General features: G+C 43.0%; 1 protein-coding gene across 2 annotated transcripts in view; it reads left to right on the plus strand.

Annotated features, from left to right (window-relative positions):
* Positions 1–450: 450 nt before the first annotated feature.
* The window catches only part of ABHD5 (abhydrolase domain containing 5, lysophosphatidic acid acyltransferase), a 36409-nt gene continuing 21194 nt past the window's right edge, over positions 451–15665 (plus strand). Inside the window, exon 1 of one of the 2 annotated variants that reach the window (XM_014603193.3) lies at positions 451–620. In XM_014603193.3, coding sequence (XP_014458679.2) covers positions 502–620 — 119 coding nt within the window. In that variant the 5' untranslated portion in view covers positions 451–501. Of the gene's footprint in view, positions 621–15215; positions 15332–15665 lie in introns of those variants that run through there. The other variant, XM_014603195.3, reaches the window with a different exon arrangement.

Raw genomic sequence — 15665 nt, forward strand, 5'->3', positions numbered from 1 at the left:
GCGAAAAACACCAAAAGAGAGAAAACGAAAAGCCAGCTCTTTCCAAGGGGCTCCTCCACTGCCAACGTGGTGAGACTCAATGGCTCCAGGTGGCCTGACAGAGTGCGCACACAAGGGTGTTTGGGTAGATGTGGTCTCTTTTATTAGATCAACTCAATAGTTGGAAAACTTGTTCTTTGCAAGCTTTTGGGCCCTTGCAAAGAACAATTTTTCCAACTATTGAGTCGCTGTAATAGAAGAGCCCACATCTACCCAGAGACCCGGTCTGCCTGTCCTTACACCAGCCCCACAGCGTCACTCAGGCGTTGCCCCGCCCGAGCCGCCCAACTTTCCACCTCCCCGCCTGGCACTGAGGGCGGTGGTGGAAACGCACAAGCCCGCCCGCCTGAGGCCTCTCTAGCCAACCCTGCCCCGCCACTCGGTGGTGGAGGCTGTGGGCGGCTCCGCGGACTGACGTCACGCGGCGGGGGCAGCTCGCGGGGAAGGAGGGAGGGCCCAGTGATGGCCGGGGTCGCGGCGTTCACGCTGTCACTCGCTGCGCTCCCGGCTGCGTCCCAGCCACCCGCTGCCGGCGGCCGCCACACGCGCGACATGTCTGACGGCGAGACAGCCAGCGAAGGGTGAGTGCGGCCGGGCCGGAGCCCTCAGCGCGCGGGCGGCCAGGGCGCCCCGGCCGTTGGTACGCGAGCGCGAGATGCCCCCCCAATCCCCGCTCGTGCGGCTCCGGGCCCCTGTGGAACTGTGACCCCCCCCCCCCCCCCCCCCCGGCCGCGTGCGCAGGCGCGGGGCCGTGTGCAGTGGTCTGGGGCGCTGCCGGCCCTTCCGCTTCATCCCCTGGCCCTCGTAGCGCTGCAGCACTGGAGGCCCCGCTCTGTTGCGGGCGGCGGTGCTGTAGTAGTGGTAGCGCAGGGGTTGTGGGGAGGCCGGGGGATCCCTGTCACGGACAGGGCTCGGAGTGAAGGCGGACGAGGTCTCGAGCCTGGCTTGTGTTGGGAAGCTTGTCCGGCTTGACCCCGACCAGGCAGTTGGACCAATAAAAAGATACAACCTAGAAGACGTCTTGTCTCTCTCTTATAGGCTGCTGTGTCCTCTGATCATTTAAAAGATACAACTCAGAAGACTTCTTGTCTCTGGCATATCCGCAGCTGTGTCCTCTTATCATTATTCATCAGTTTCTGCTCCCTGCCTTCACACCCTAATATCCAGAATTAACCCCTTTAATCCATGCTTTCCCCCACATATTTCCCATTTGCAGATGCTGCATTTTGTCTGCCAGTGCATGTTCCTCTCCTCTGTTACCCGCTGTTGTTAGCCTGCTCCCCATCTCTATCCTTCATCCACACCCCACCTTCTCTTGTCTGTCCTGTATCATCCATCTCTACTGTATACCTGATCTCTCTTTTCCGCCCTAACAAACAGCTCCCTGACCATGTGCTGCTCAACCATCTCCCGGTCTATTCCCTCCCACTATACATGAAAATTTCTGTCCTCTTGATCTTCCAGGAATCATTCCAAAATTATGCTGCTCCATCCCACCCCAGTAATTCCACCTTCATAACACATGCACTTATACCTGTTCCCTGTCTCCTATAATGTATCTTGCCACACATGTACTTATACTCAGTGACAGAAGAAATGGAAAGCCTGTTCTCCAAGTGTACATATTTTGCATACTTCTTGTCTTACCAAAATGTGTGCTTTTTCTCCCTTACTACTTCTCTTCCTGGGAACCCCAAATGTCCCTAAACATTAATATTATATTTCTCACACTGCAACTTTGCACACTTGTTTGTTAAGCAGCTCCTTATAGTCTGAAAGCTGTTACTTTCACTTTTTTACATAGGAGAGCTACTTGACAGTTACAATTTGTTCCATTGTTTTCTTAAGGTTTTCAGAAAATTCTGCTTTGGTGTATGATAAATGCAGTCGATTCTCTAAATGTTTAATTAGCGTTAAAAATGCACTTCACGCATGACTGGCCACAGACAGGTTTGTATTTCTTTTGCATAACTTCATCTCTAAGATCACTGTGGTTCTAAATCTCAGATATCTGCACCCTTGGTCTCTCTCTGTTCAGCTCCCCCTCTTTATCAGTTATGACATTTCATTTTGTTACTCCCAATAGAAACTCAGCTTGGGAAAATCTGAACCTTCCACCTTTTCCCAAGCTCTTGTTGCTCTTTCACATCCTTCTACTGACCTCTTCTTGCTTTCCACGTGTGCTTCAAACATCTCACATTCAAAACACTTCGCTATGTGGCCCAGGCTATATTTCTGCTCTTAATCCTTCTGTCCCTAACTAACTTTAAAACTACTGTTTTTCTGTCATTTTTACAACTTCTGCTGTGCAACTTCTGTTTGAAAGTGCCTTTCCTTTCTTGTTTGTGTGTCAAATGACCTTCCTCTCTTCATTCACATTCACATTCATAAAATGCATGTCATCAGAAAAGCCTCCTGTTGATGATTTACCAAATAAGTATCTTTGGACTTCAACTCAGACAGTCAATCTCTGAAACTTGTAACAAACTGTGTTACTTTCGAATTGGACTCATCATCCACAAGCGCATTCATCAGAAAACCTGACTAGACCTGTTACTCATACACCAGGATCCAGAGGATCAAGGGTTGCCATGAACCTTAAAATACCTCTGCTTTAACTTCTCTTTGTCTGTGTGCTTGTTTGGAGCATTAGTTCTGAACTGTATTTGCAACAGATCCCTATCAGATCCCTACCAGATATCTCTTGCCTGTTCCTTTTTCTAAGAGGCCAGAAGTCCTATATGCAATTTTCTGTGGTAATATGACTGATGGCAGCAACATCACCTACAGTTTCCAATTTAAAAGGCTTGATGAAACTTGGCCAATGCACTGGAATGTGCTTATACACCTTAAGGTCCATTCTCTGTTGTTTAGAGTAAAGGAAATTTCCCTCCTCTTTTCCCATTTTGGCTTTTGCAGTGATAGGGTTCCGTATAGGCATTCATATTGTGGTGTCAGCAAACACTTTCAGTAACTTAATGTACCTGCATCGCATTGCCATACTGTCTGGAAATCTCACATACAAGCTGGGGTTTTTTTTGTTTTCACTGTTACACCTACCCTTATATAATCTAGGAAAGGAAGTACTGTGACCTCTCCTTTGTTTTTCTCTCAGTCATGGGTAGAGCCACAATGAAGTGCCCTGAGCACTTTAGGCTCATTTTGGAGCAGCTCCTGGAGCTGTAGGGAAACAGTGGGAGGAAATCCTTTGAACCTTCTCCTTGTCACAGTAGGACTATTTCATACCCTTCAGTTTGGAAATTGCAAGGCATGGCTCATTTCTGTCTATCAGGAACTATTGGGTTTTTTTCTTAACACCATTTGCCTTAAGAGTCTCGTAATTTAAAAGTTTGAGGGCCTCAAGCAGAACACCCCTAGGCTAAAGACTTTCTCTTCCCTCTCTTCTAAAGTCCAATAATTTGTCTTTAGCAGTTATTTTCAGTCAGGGTGCAGCAATAGCTTGAGATGCTGTGAGATCCTTTTAAAGCTGCAGTGCAGTATTAGCACTGTTGGGTGTGGAAACACCTGCTCATGGTTCATAAGATAAACTCAGAGATTTCAAATAGGAATCCATAGTGTCAAAAATATTCTGACCTATCGTAGTGTTTTAAATTCTTTGCAACAGAAGAATTCCTCCATTTTCCATAATCGGAAAAGGAATGAAAGATAAGAGCTGGCATCAAGGAGGGGTGCCTTGAGGATATCCAGTTGAGAGCCACTGGATTACAGGATAGGAGGAAGGGCAGCCCCCAGACCTCTCCACAGATTGCTCAGCCTCAGACAAGTTCTCCAGTGTATTCTTCCAATCCTGTGTAAAATTCCACTGCTCAGCTCCTCTTCCTCATTCCTTTCATTAGAGAATTACTGAAACTGTATTTGATGCCTCCTAATTCCTGCAATGTCCAGGTAGATGTCTCTCGCTGTCATGATCAGGCCTACTGGTAAAGCCTACTTCCTGCGATTCATGCAAACCCCAAGAGACAAGTAAAAAAAAAAAAAAAGACTTTTTGAAAAAAGATAAAAACCATGTATCTAATTTACACTAAAATTTTTCAGTTTAATATAAATCCAAATTTCAGGTGTTTTTAATAATTGAACATGCTGCATTGCTGCATGTTGGGTGCTCTAGGTCACTATCATAGGAACGTGTAAGTACAGAGTATGTTGTCAGATGACATGTTGTTTTCAAATCCTGTCCCTGGCTTCCTGTAGCCTCAAGTGGAGGATCATGCTCTCTCTTCATTGGTTGACGGACTGAGGACTCTGTTGAACTGAGACAAAAACTCTCCACCAGTCTGTGTAAACCACTCCTATGCAGAGAAATTCCTGTGTCAGGTTGTGGTGCCCTTTAGCATGCCACAGTGCTCTGCATGGGCTGCCTCCTGAACTGGGAAAAAAAGATCAGGACTCAAATTCCTTCTACCTTAGTAAAAGGTATTGGAGGGGAGATAGTAGTAGTTAACCTGTAACTCTCTTGCATTTCAATTCAAGCTTTTACAGAAGTACTGCATGTCAGGAAGGCAGTGTTTCAAAATCTGCTGCTGCCAGTAATCTGGAAAAATGAAAGACTTCCATCCCCCAGACTGATATTCTAGTGCAGAGGTCAGCAACGTTTTTGGGCAGAGTGCTCATAACACCCACAACCTTGACTTGTAAGTTGTTGGTGTTCTGGGGCGGACGGTATGGGAACTGCAAGGGGCCTGATCCTTGTTGTGGCAGTGCAGCCCTGGCCACTTCCCTGCTGCCCACCCTGAGGTGCACATGCCAAGCAAAATGCTTTTGTGTGCCACATTCTGGCACCTATGCTGGGGGTTGCCTACCCCAGTCCAGCACACCAGTTCTGAATACGTTTAGATTCACTCTGGGCTTAGCAGTCCATCTTTGCAGCTTGGAGCTGTGCCGGGAGAAATTCTGCCCCTAGGTTTAGACCCTTTTGTGTAGTGCAGTAAACTGACCCCTATCTCCTTGTTCTTCTCCCATTCTCACTGGGAGAAACATCATCTAGCCCTTCTGAGCTTAAGAACATCATTACAATACAGGGTCTTCGGGAGAAATAAAGGGTACATATTGGAAGAGCCCCTGAGGATCTTTCCCATTTAAGAAAATAAGTTGTCACTTATCTGCTACTTCTTGGGTAATTCTAATACTAGTATTTCTTGACTTTTAATTGTTGCTTTTGCAATCTCTACATTCATTTAGTGTAGGTTTCTCCTTTATTTTATATTAACAGATAGAGAAAGGTGGTGTAGGAAGAAAGACAAGTACCATAATTACTTGTATCCAAGACAAAGTCCCCACCCCCATGTATCATTGGATGGGGGGCGCCTCATTTAAGATTTGAGTACAAGGTGGCAGTGGCTGCTCTGGCCCTGCCTTTGGCTCTAAGGCCTGGCTGGAGCTGCTGCTGCTGCAACAACTTCTGTGTGGCTGGCTGGGCTGGAGCCAGAACAACCATGTGCTCCATGCCATGGGTCAGAGCCAGAAGGTAAGTGACAGTGGGGTTGGGGGGAGAGATTGAGGTTGTAGTTGGGGTGCAGGTTGGGTGGATAGGTGGCAGGGGGCAAGGTGTTTGGGGGGTAGGGGTCAGGCACCTTGAATCCTCTTGTACGTGCCTCCATGCCACTGCTGCTTCTATGCAGCGGTAGGGGGTATGAATTTAAGATGACCCTCCAGTAACTGGATTCTATCCATTGAAAATTATAACAAATTTATAAATTTTCCATGGATAGAGTCTAATTAATGTGGGGAGTGCATGACATTCAGAGTCATCTTGGGTTCAGGTAAATATGGTGTTTTTTATCAGATTTGGTTTGAGCTGGAAAGATGCAGGTGAGAGACAGAACAGCAGAAAATGGGTCTGGGGAAGAGCAAGATTTTTGAATCACAGAAGTTCTGTAAAGCAATGGGGTGGTTCTGGGCTAAGGTGTAGAAAGGAAAAAGAGGAGGAATTTAAGAACAAACTTTCAAGCGATACCTGTGAGGAAGGGTGGAATAGAAACCACTGAAGGAATAAATGTAGCAAAATCTGGATAGCATGAGACAGAAGTGAAGGGAGGGTAGAAAAGTCAGCCCCATCAAATTTTATTTCTTTTATGCTTCTGCGTTGACTGCTTACATGTGTAACATTTCAGATTGCCATTCATTTTAAAATTAAATTGCCTTAAGTAAAGACACAAAAATACCAGTTCTGTTACTGCAATTTATAAAGTCCATTACATTTTATGTGTGGTCAAGAGGCCAGGGGGGAGAAGAGAGGACTTTTGCGCCAAAAAAAGTCTGGGACTAAATTGGTGCTGGTTTATTTTTGGAATGTCTTGATTGTGTTTACTAAGTACTGTACGTGAATCTTAAGACTTGTTAACTGGCCATATTTTATATATTTCCATTAATCTAGTGCTCATTAATGAAGTGGTCTAGCAATGACCCATTTACCCATGCTCCAGATTCTTTTAGCGGTTTTACTCTCTTTTCATGTAACCTAAAATATTTAGAAACGAGGGCGCATGATGTGTAGTACCTTTTTATGTACATGCTAGATTGATCCTTCTCCTTAGAGAATTCTCATTAATACTAGACTCAGGAGTTCAAAGCAGTAAACCCTGTATTTGAAATGGCATGTGGAAAAGAAGTGGTGTTAGAATAGAGACCACCATTCAGGAACTACTGGATGTGTGTGCAGTAAAGCAGATGTGGCTTCATAGCATGTATCCACGCAACATGCCAGTGCAAAGGATTGGATGTGGTGCCCATACAATACATGTGGGAGTTAAGTGAAATATTATGTGCTTTACATTTAGCCTTTTTATATGGTATTGGCTCATGGTTCTTCACTGAAAAACAAGTACTACATATCCCTATCTCGTGGGACTTGCTATTAAAATCAGACACAGCATTGCAAAGGAAATGATAAAGAATAGGTAAAGAGTAGTTTACGTGAACAAGATTAATACGAAGCATCATAAGATATACTACTTATATCTTAGCTGGTATCTTTTTAGGACTTTTGTGGACTTCTAGATTTAACATAATCCAAGGATACTTCTGCAGTGAGGGCCAGCATGTGGCTGGTGCTGGAACTCACTGAAGAATGAATTTTTAAGTAGCATTTGTGAGGCTGAGGTTGTGTGATACCCAAAGTGTACCACAAGAAATTTCAAAGCTATGGTGGAGGAAGTGGCACAGCAACAGTGACTGCCTAAAGCAGTCATTCTTGACCTTTTTAGACTCCAGGCGCCCCTCAGAAAATGCCAGCTCTTATCTTTCACTCATGTTTTGACTGTAGAAAAACTACAGACCGATTCTTCTGTTGCAGAGAGCTTGCAGAGACCAAAACAGGTCAGAATGTTTTTGTCACTATGGATCCTGTGTGAAATTGCTGGGTTTATCTTGTGAATTGTGGAAGTATCTGCACATGTAACAGTGCTAATATTGCATAGTACCCCCTGTCACCCTTAAAAAGATCTCATCATACCCTAGTTGAGAATCACTGGTTTAAAGTATCCAGATGAGAAATTAAGGAGGAAAGGTAAAGCAGGGTTGAAACTATGCAGGGCTTTTCACAGGAGAAGCTGGGGTAGGATGTAGAGAAGGTAGGGAGAAATTCTAACTCTTCAAGTAACAGTTTAACCAAGTGTAAAGCCAAACATTTAAAGTCATTTGAGGTTGTGTGTCTTTTTCATTAATTTCTCTTTAGACCTAAACCTGTGTCACGTCTCAAGCTTGTAGAATCTGTGCACTTTTAAGATTACAGAATGTGCTGAAAGGGAACAGCTGCATTAACTGAATGGAGCTTTGGAAAGCACCGAATTTTAAACTGCTTTGATAGCACCGAACATCAGCTGAACATTTAATAGGTATATCTGAAATATGAAAAATGAAGAGGCAGTATGTCTGATAAACTAAACCTGGAATAGGAGTTTGTAGCCCTGCTGTTTAATTCTAATTCTGCTATTCAGGTTTAAGTCTCATAACATCTCTGTCTCAGCTTTGGTGACTGTGAAGTTGAAGTAATATCTGTCTCAGTTATGTTGAAGATTAAATGGATGTGTGTTAAATAGTAGTTGTTACCCATGTTTGTCTGAAGTCAGTTAGAAGACAGGGTAGATTTGTACTTTGCAAGCTAATTAAATCAGAGATGCATGCTTTCATGAGCAGGAGGCTTAACTTAATCAGATTCTGTATTTTATTAACTGTCTCTGTGCTTTATCCTTTAAATAAGATAACTTGGTTGAAGAAGGGCAGTGATTCTAAACTCAATCTTTGAATTTAGGAAACAAAGAAGTCCAAGGCTCTTGCTCAACTTAAATGTCTTGCATGCTTAAATGCATGAATGGCTGCGTTTTCAGATATTTTTATGACTTTGCTGAATTTATGACTCCACATTAGAAATTCTTTTGGTGGTTCTCCTGAAAACTGGCTAGAACTGGAAGAATGCATTGCATTCAAAATATTGTCTAAGCCTATCCCAACCATGCTATTGGTACAATAAAAGATACCACCCAAAAAACTCCTTACCTTTTGCATATTTCCTAGTCCATCATAGTACATCACCCCAACACTACTAGAGGTGATAATGTTATTGGAATTGAGAGACAGTTGGAAGGTATACTCAGTCATAAAGCTCCATAACATAGCAGTCTGCAAACAAAGTTTTGATTAATTGAAATGAGAATTTCTTTGTTTTAGGTACAGGTTCTTTCATAAAGATCTTAGTGATATGCAAAGCCATTAGAAAAGTGTTTTAGGGCTTGACATTGCAAGAATAGTCTACATATGACATTCCAGGGATGCATTCTGTCATGTTCAGTTTGCTATAGTAAATAAATAATCTTTCTCTTGTCTCTAGTAGCTAGATTCCCCCTCCCCCCCCCGGGGCTAATATTTTCAGGTACCTGGTTAGATTTACAGGTTTAAATAAAAGTACAGTAGAAGTCCTGCTTAGTCATGAAGAAAGGAAAATACAAAACACCTTATATCATTGTTTTTGGTAATTCTGTACTGGGTTTTGTAAAGTATGAGCCTTGCATTTTTTCTAAGTTGTTTTTAGAATTGGATTAGATAAAGGACTGTTTTCTAAACTTGCTAGAATGAATTAATTCTACGAGTCTTTATGGTACTTGTTGTAGGCCCTCTAGATGAAGTATGTGTTTCATAAGCAATGGAGCAGTGTTTTATAAGCTTTCAGGGTAGGCATGGGAATGGGACACCAGATTTGTTTGGGGATTTGTTGCATGTGCCACTGGAGAGTCTTGGAAGTCAGGAAAATCTGGCTGAGCACTTCCGTGGCTCCCTCACTGCTGTGGATTTGCTCGGTGGCCTCCCATCTTTGCTCCTATATTAGCCTCTAATACAGTCCGGTTTGTAAGCAGGCAGGGGGGACTGCAGAAAGCTGGTGTTACTTTTTTTCTCATGATACTCCTTGTAACTGAAAGCAGACTGCTTGATTCCATATTCATCAGAGGATGCCTTCTCACATATCTTGGAAAGCAGGAAAGGAGAAAATCCCAAAGGAAGGCATTAGAAATAATAAAAAAATTAGAGAACTAACAAAAATACACAGGGAGAAAAAGATAGTGTTAGGAGGCAGAAAAAAAGATGGACAGAAAAAGGTTTGAGAAGTAGGAATAGTGTCCATCAGCTGTTCCATTTCGGATGGGAACCTTAACTAACAGCTGGGGAACTATACAACTGTAGTAGTCTTTCTTGCATGAATATGTAGCTTCTTGCCATCATTCCTAATGAAAGTCAGACTCACCTCCATCCTTGGCAAAATCTTTGAAAAAATTATCAAGGCTCACATTTGCGAGAGCCCGGCAGGACAAATTATGCTGAGGGGAAACCAGCACGGGTTCATGGCAGGCAGATCGTGCCTGACTAATCTAGTCTCTTTTTATGACCAGGTTACAAAACGCCTGGACACAGGAGGAGGGGTGGATGTTGTATACTTAGACTTCAGGAAGGCCTTCGATACGGTATCCCACCCCATACTGGTGAACAAGTTAAGAGGCTGTGACTTGGTTGACTACACAGTCCGGTGGGTGGCAAATTGGCTAGAGGGTCACACCCAGAGAGTCGTGGTGGATGGGTCGGTTTTGACCTGGAAGGGTGTGGGCAGTGGGGTCCCGCAGGGCTCAGTCCTTGGACCGATACTCTTTAATGTCTTCATCAGCGACTTGGACGAGGGAGTGAAACGTACTCTGTCCAAGTTTGCAGATGACACAAAGCTATGGGGAGAAGTGGACGCACCGGAGGGCAGGGAACAGCTACAAGCAGACCTGGACAGGTTGGACAAGTGGGCAGAAACCAACAGAATGCAGTTCAACAAGGAGAAATGCAAAGTGCTGCACCTAGGGAGGAAAAATGTCCAGCACATCTACAGCCTAGGGAATGACCTGCTGGGTGGCACGGAAGTGGAAAGGGATCTTGGAGTCCTAGTGGACTCCAAAATGAACATGAGTCAGCAGTGTGACGAAGCCATCAGAAAAGCCAATGGCACTTTATCGTGCATCAGCAGATGCGTGACGAGTAGATCCAAGGAGGTGATGCTTCCCCTCTATCGGGCGCTGGTCAGACCGCAGTTGGAGTACTGCGTGCAATTCTGGGCGCTGCACTTCAAGAGGGATGCGGATAGCCTGGAGAGAGTCCAGAGAAGGGCCACTCGTATGGTTAAGGGCTTGCAGACCAAGCCCTACGAGGAGAGACTAGAGAACCTGGACCTTTTCAGCCTCCGCAAGAGAAGGTTGAGAGGCGACCTTGTGGCTGCCTATAAGTTCATCATGGGGGCACAGAAGGGAATTGGTGAGGTTTTATTCACCAAGGCGCCCCCAGGGGTTACAAGAAATAATGGCCACAAGCTAGCAGAGAGCAGATTTAGATTGGACATTAGGAGGAACTTCTTCACAGTTCGAGTGGCCAAGGTCTGGGACGGGCTCCCAAGGGAGGTGGTGCTCTCCCCTACCCTGGGGGTCTTCAAGAGGAGGTTAGATAAGCATCTAGCTGGGGTCTTCTAGACCCAGCACTCTTTCCTGCCTATGCAGGGGGTCGGACTCGATGATCTGTTGAGGTCCCTTCCGACCCTAACATCTATAAATCTAATATAGTGGACTTAAGTATCACTTTAATTAATCAGAGTAGAATCATTGTGAACATCCCATCTTTTTAATTTTCTCAAGGTTGTTACCGGCAAATCAGTAACATTTATATAAAGGAAACTTCAACTAGCAAAATCCACGGTTTCTGAATTACAGTCAATCCTCAGACTTATGACTTTTTGAAGGGCTCTTGGTTGGACTTTTTGAAGGGTTCTTGGCTGGAGTCTTCTCCGGAGTCTTGGCTGCAGGTTTTCTCGAGCCTTGTCTGCTTTCTTAAAGAAAGTGTCCAAGGAAGTTTGGACAGATGTTCTTCAGGAAGATAAGCGACACAGTGAACTTGTTCACTGGCATGGCATTGCATTGGATCAAGTGTTGTAAGTCAAAACTGGCTTTGTAAAGTTGACACAGGGTGTCAATATATAAATGTTGTAAGTGCAAAATGTTGTAACTCGAAACGTTGCAAATCGAGGACAACCTCTATTTTTACTTTGATAATATAGGAGCTAACTGTTCTGAATACAAAGTTCAAGATGCATTAAATACATGAGGAAAGCGTTGTTTTTTTACCTCTGACCTAATGCAGTAATATTCTGCAATCAGCTACTAATGTCCTTTTGATGAAATCGGGAGGGCTGATGTACTGTACACTTCCTAGAAATATTGTGCAGTAGTTTTCAAAATATTTTGGAGTACTTTAAAGGTTGCGAAATACTTGGATAATTCAGTTACAACAAAGTAATTGCACAGAACAGCTTGGCTTGAAATTAGAACATAAGAAATGCCATACTGGGTCAGACTAGTGGTCTGTCTATCCCAGTATTCTGTCTCCGACAGTGTCAGGGGTGGTGCTATAGATACAGGGAGAGCATTCATCTATCCCCTATTGAGTACATTCCCTGTCAGCCACTGTTATAGGTTTAAAGATGCCAAAGGCATCCAATATTGGAACTGTTCTTTAGGATTGTTCCTCATTTTTGCATTTTGAAAGGCTTAGTCTTTCAATACTATGTTGCCAAAAAAATAAGATGCAGTATCAGGTTTCATGTAGGGGGCCACCAAGGATACCTGTAGATGTGCAGAGAAGCTGCTGCGATGCGGTGTAATTATAGCACTTTGGAGCAGTCTCAATTAATTAAATGAGTCTGTTGTGTGTTAATTAGCACACTCCATCCAACTTTCATGTCTTGTCTATCAGCATCCCTGTGCTCAAAATGGCAGCAGGGCTGCTTTAACTAAAGCTCGTTTGAGGTTTGGTTAAAGCACCCCTGCTGCCATTTTGAAGTTCAGGGACGTCTGCATGCATGGTGCCTCAGACAAGTCTGTGCTGATGCATACGTCATGCACACTTGTCTGGATGCACCTGGGGAATTTTTTTAACCCTGCTCTGTTCTCAGGTGGCTTCACCTCTGTGTCTTATTGGATAGACTGAAGAACTTCCTGGCACTTATTCCAGGAAAGGTATTAAGCCAGGAGTAGCTTAATAAATTTTTCTTAGAAATTAACTAGAAAAGGGAGACATTTGAGGTTTCTCAAAGTTCAGGCAAGTAGTCTCTTGAATAAGACCTAAAATAGGATTTGGGTTAGTAGGTTTTTTTCTTAATGTGTTTCTTTTAAGCAGCCTAGTTAAGTTTCCTCTGGTTAATTTTACTTAGAAGACTCTCCTGCCTTCCAGGCCAATAGAGACTTCTGATTTCTTTAAAGCTGCTGGTAAACTTTAACTTCCTTAGAAAATGGGTTAATTGCTTTCTATAAAGACAAAGCTCATTAAAGAGATGTGACCAACTTAGTCATGCTTCACTGAACTTATTTTTCCCTACTGTGTTACAAGCAGCATCTAAAACAAATACAATTGTTAGGTCACAGAGAGATCCTTTTACTTAATGTATTTGCTACCATTTAGCCTAGTAAGCTTGTCTCTTTTTTCCTGTAAAGTCAGTTTCTGTTACTGTTTGTGTGATGCAATTAACAGCGAATGAAGAATAAAAAATACTTCTAAAAATAGAGAAAAACGTGCCATCTCTTTATGCCAGTCAGGATTGCATGCCCTGTGTTTTGTGACTAAGCCCTCAGAAGAAACGGAGATAATGATATCAATGAATCAGGCACAAGGGGAGTTTATACAGGTGCTCTGGGAGTGAAGTGGGGGGGCGCTTTAATTAGATTAAAGCGCCCAGAACATCACATGTATCAACTTCCCCATGCTGAAAAGTGGGGGAGGGGAGGAGGGTGGAGGGAGGCTTAACTGAAGCTCATTGAACAAGTTTTAGTTAAAGCGCCGCTGCCGCTATTTTTCAGTGTGTGGACACGGGAGACTGCTGGAGCGTGATAATTGCCACGCTCCAGCAGACTCAATTGAGTCTGCTCTGACACGCTGTAATTACAGCATGTCCAGGCAGCCTTGCTACATGTGTATAGGTGCTCAAGCCTGTTGACTTTTATTTTGAACCATGCTCTGAAGTTGTGAGTCTGCCTGAACATCTAAGTTTCATTTTCCCACCCTTGTGCAAATCATTTGGATTAGGGTAATGGATTCTATTTCCAGATTGTACAAGGCAGTGAAGTGGTCATCTCTGTGTGTCTGTCAAACCGGATTTCCCCAAATTTTTCAGTTGCTCCAGGTCCTCCTGTCTTATTAGGTTTATGGCTGTTGTATGCAACTGAAGAGTGGCATCAAACACATACGTCCAGTCATAGGGGGAGTAACAGTAGAGTTGTTTTGTTCATCTGCCAAGGGCTGACAGGGAAATTAATGTTTCAGCATCTGAATTGGAGTAAATGAACTCTTCAAAACTAGTCCTTGTCAAATAATTCTGCACAGCTTTGAAATTGATTGTGACATTAGGATTAATAAATAGTGGATGTCTAGGTCATCAGGGTCAGCTACCATGGTAATTTTTTTCACAAGAGTAGGCATGGTAACCCCTCATGTCAGGGCCCGTTCCCCATTGTAGGTAATTATACCCTGCCTACCTACAACTCTACTGCTATTTTTAAAAAGGGTAGTTATTAATTGTCTCCTTTCCTCACCAAACACACAAGCTTGTGTGGTGTTTCTGGTTAAAGAATGACTGACTTATGCAACTTTAAAAATAAGGGAAATAATCTTTTGTCGTAGATTGTATGTAAAAGCTGTAACAGTTCTTTGAGTGTTATAAAGCCATGGTACAACTCTGTGGAAATCTTGACAGCAGCATTCAAATGTTTATGAAAGCTAGTTTACTATTCTGATCTTGTTAACATTGTGACATAGATGAGAGGACCTCCTCTGAATACAGTTGCATAAAAACTGTAAAAAAATATTGGTGGCCACCAGAACCTTGTCTCCTTTAGAATTGCAAGTGCTTTTAGTGCAGTGGAGCTGCATTGGTGTTAAACAGAAGAATGCTTTGAAGAAACCTTCTAGAAAAAAGGGTTATATACACAAGGACCCTGCACTCCAAGTAGCCACCATCAGTATGTGCCACTATTGGAAGAGTAACTGTAAATCTTAAAATGGCTGCTGTCAATGTCCTTTGCATTCCCCAGATTCCATTTAAACCTGTCAAAAAAGATAAATTCAGTGAGGCATTTGTATGGGCATGTCCTGCACACCTGAGTCATCTTTCTGCTATCATTGCAAAAACTAAGTGGGAGACCAAAGACATTGTAGAAGGGTGGGGTATCGGTAGACCTCTAAACAGGTCAGTTGTGTGATGTTCCGGCAGTGGGACATGAGTGGCTCAGTATGAAACTGATAACTGCTTTGGCCATTGCTACTACTTTATCTGTTTTATATGTTCTGTCTTGGCTTTCGCTGCTGGTTATATTAAAGAATTATTATCTCTCAAAATATAAGTGCTACTGTTTCATCTGTCTAAAATTGGGATATTGAAGATCTGAAATTAAGAAGTTCTTTAATTGCAAACCTTAAATTTTCTTTCATACTTCATTTTCCTACTGGAAGAAGCAGAATGACTTGCTCTTTCCAGTTTTACAGAACCTGTTCTACCCTAGATCTTTCACAGACTTGAAAATGATAAACCATTAAAATGAAGCCCCTCTCTCTCTCATTTAAAACACAGACTTAGCACAGAGAAACAAAAGGAACTCTGCCTTCTGAAGAAGGAAGAAAGTTTGCCTGTCCCAAGGAAGTATATAAGTACCAGAGGTTACTATCAAGTTGCTGGTTGTTCTTCCTCATGCAATATACAGTGACCAATCTGGTAAATTGCCAACATTAGGGTGAAGAAATAAACTTGAATTTAAGTAATTCTGTTTTTCTTTAAATTATTCATGTAATTTTATTTCAGCAAATTGTCTTTTTCACACATGCCTTTTGGGCAGCAGGTACAAAATGTCTTGGACAGCAGGTACAAAGTGTCTGTCCGTAATTGTTTCTATTGGCATTTTAGGGCAAGTTGAATTCTTCCACAAAGTACAGAGGTGCCTAATGAGTGAAGCATTATAATTTTTCAGAATGACTAATGCTATTTTGGAAGTGACATTAAAATTAGGCCTGTGAGAAGTGGCTAGTATTCGCTTCGGATTCAGCTGATT

The sequence above is a fragment of the Alligator mississippiensis genome, chromosome 5 (assembly GCF_030867095.1).
Source record: "Alligator mississippiensis isolate rAllMis1 chromosome 5, rAllMis1, whole genome shotgun sequence".
In the NCBI taxonomy this organism is placed as follows: domain Eukaryota; kingdom Metazoa; phylum Chordata; order Crocodylia; family Alligatoridae; genus Alligator; species Alligator mississippiensis.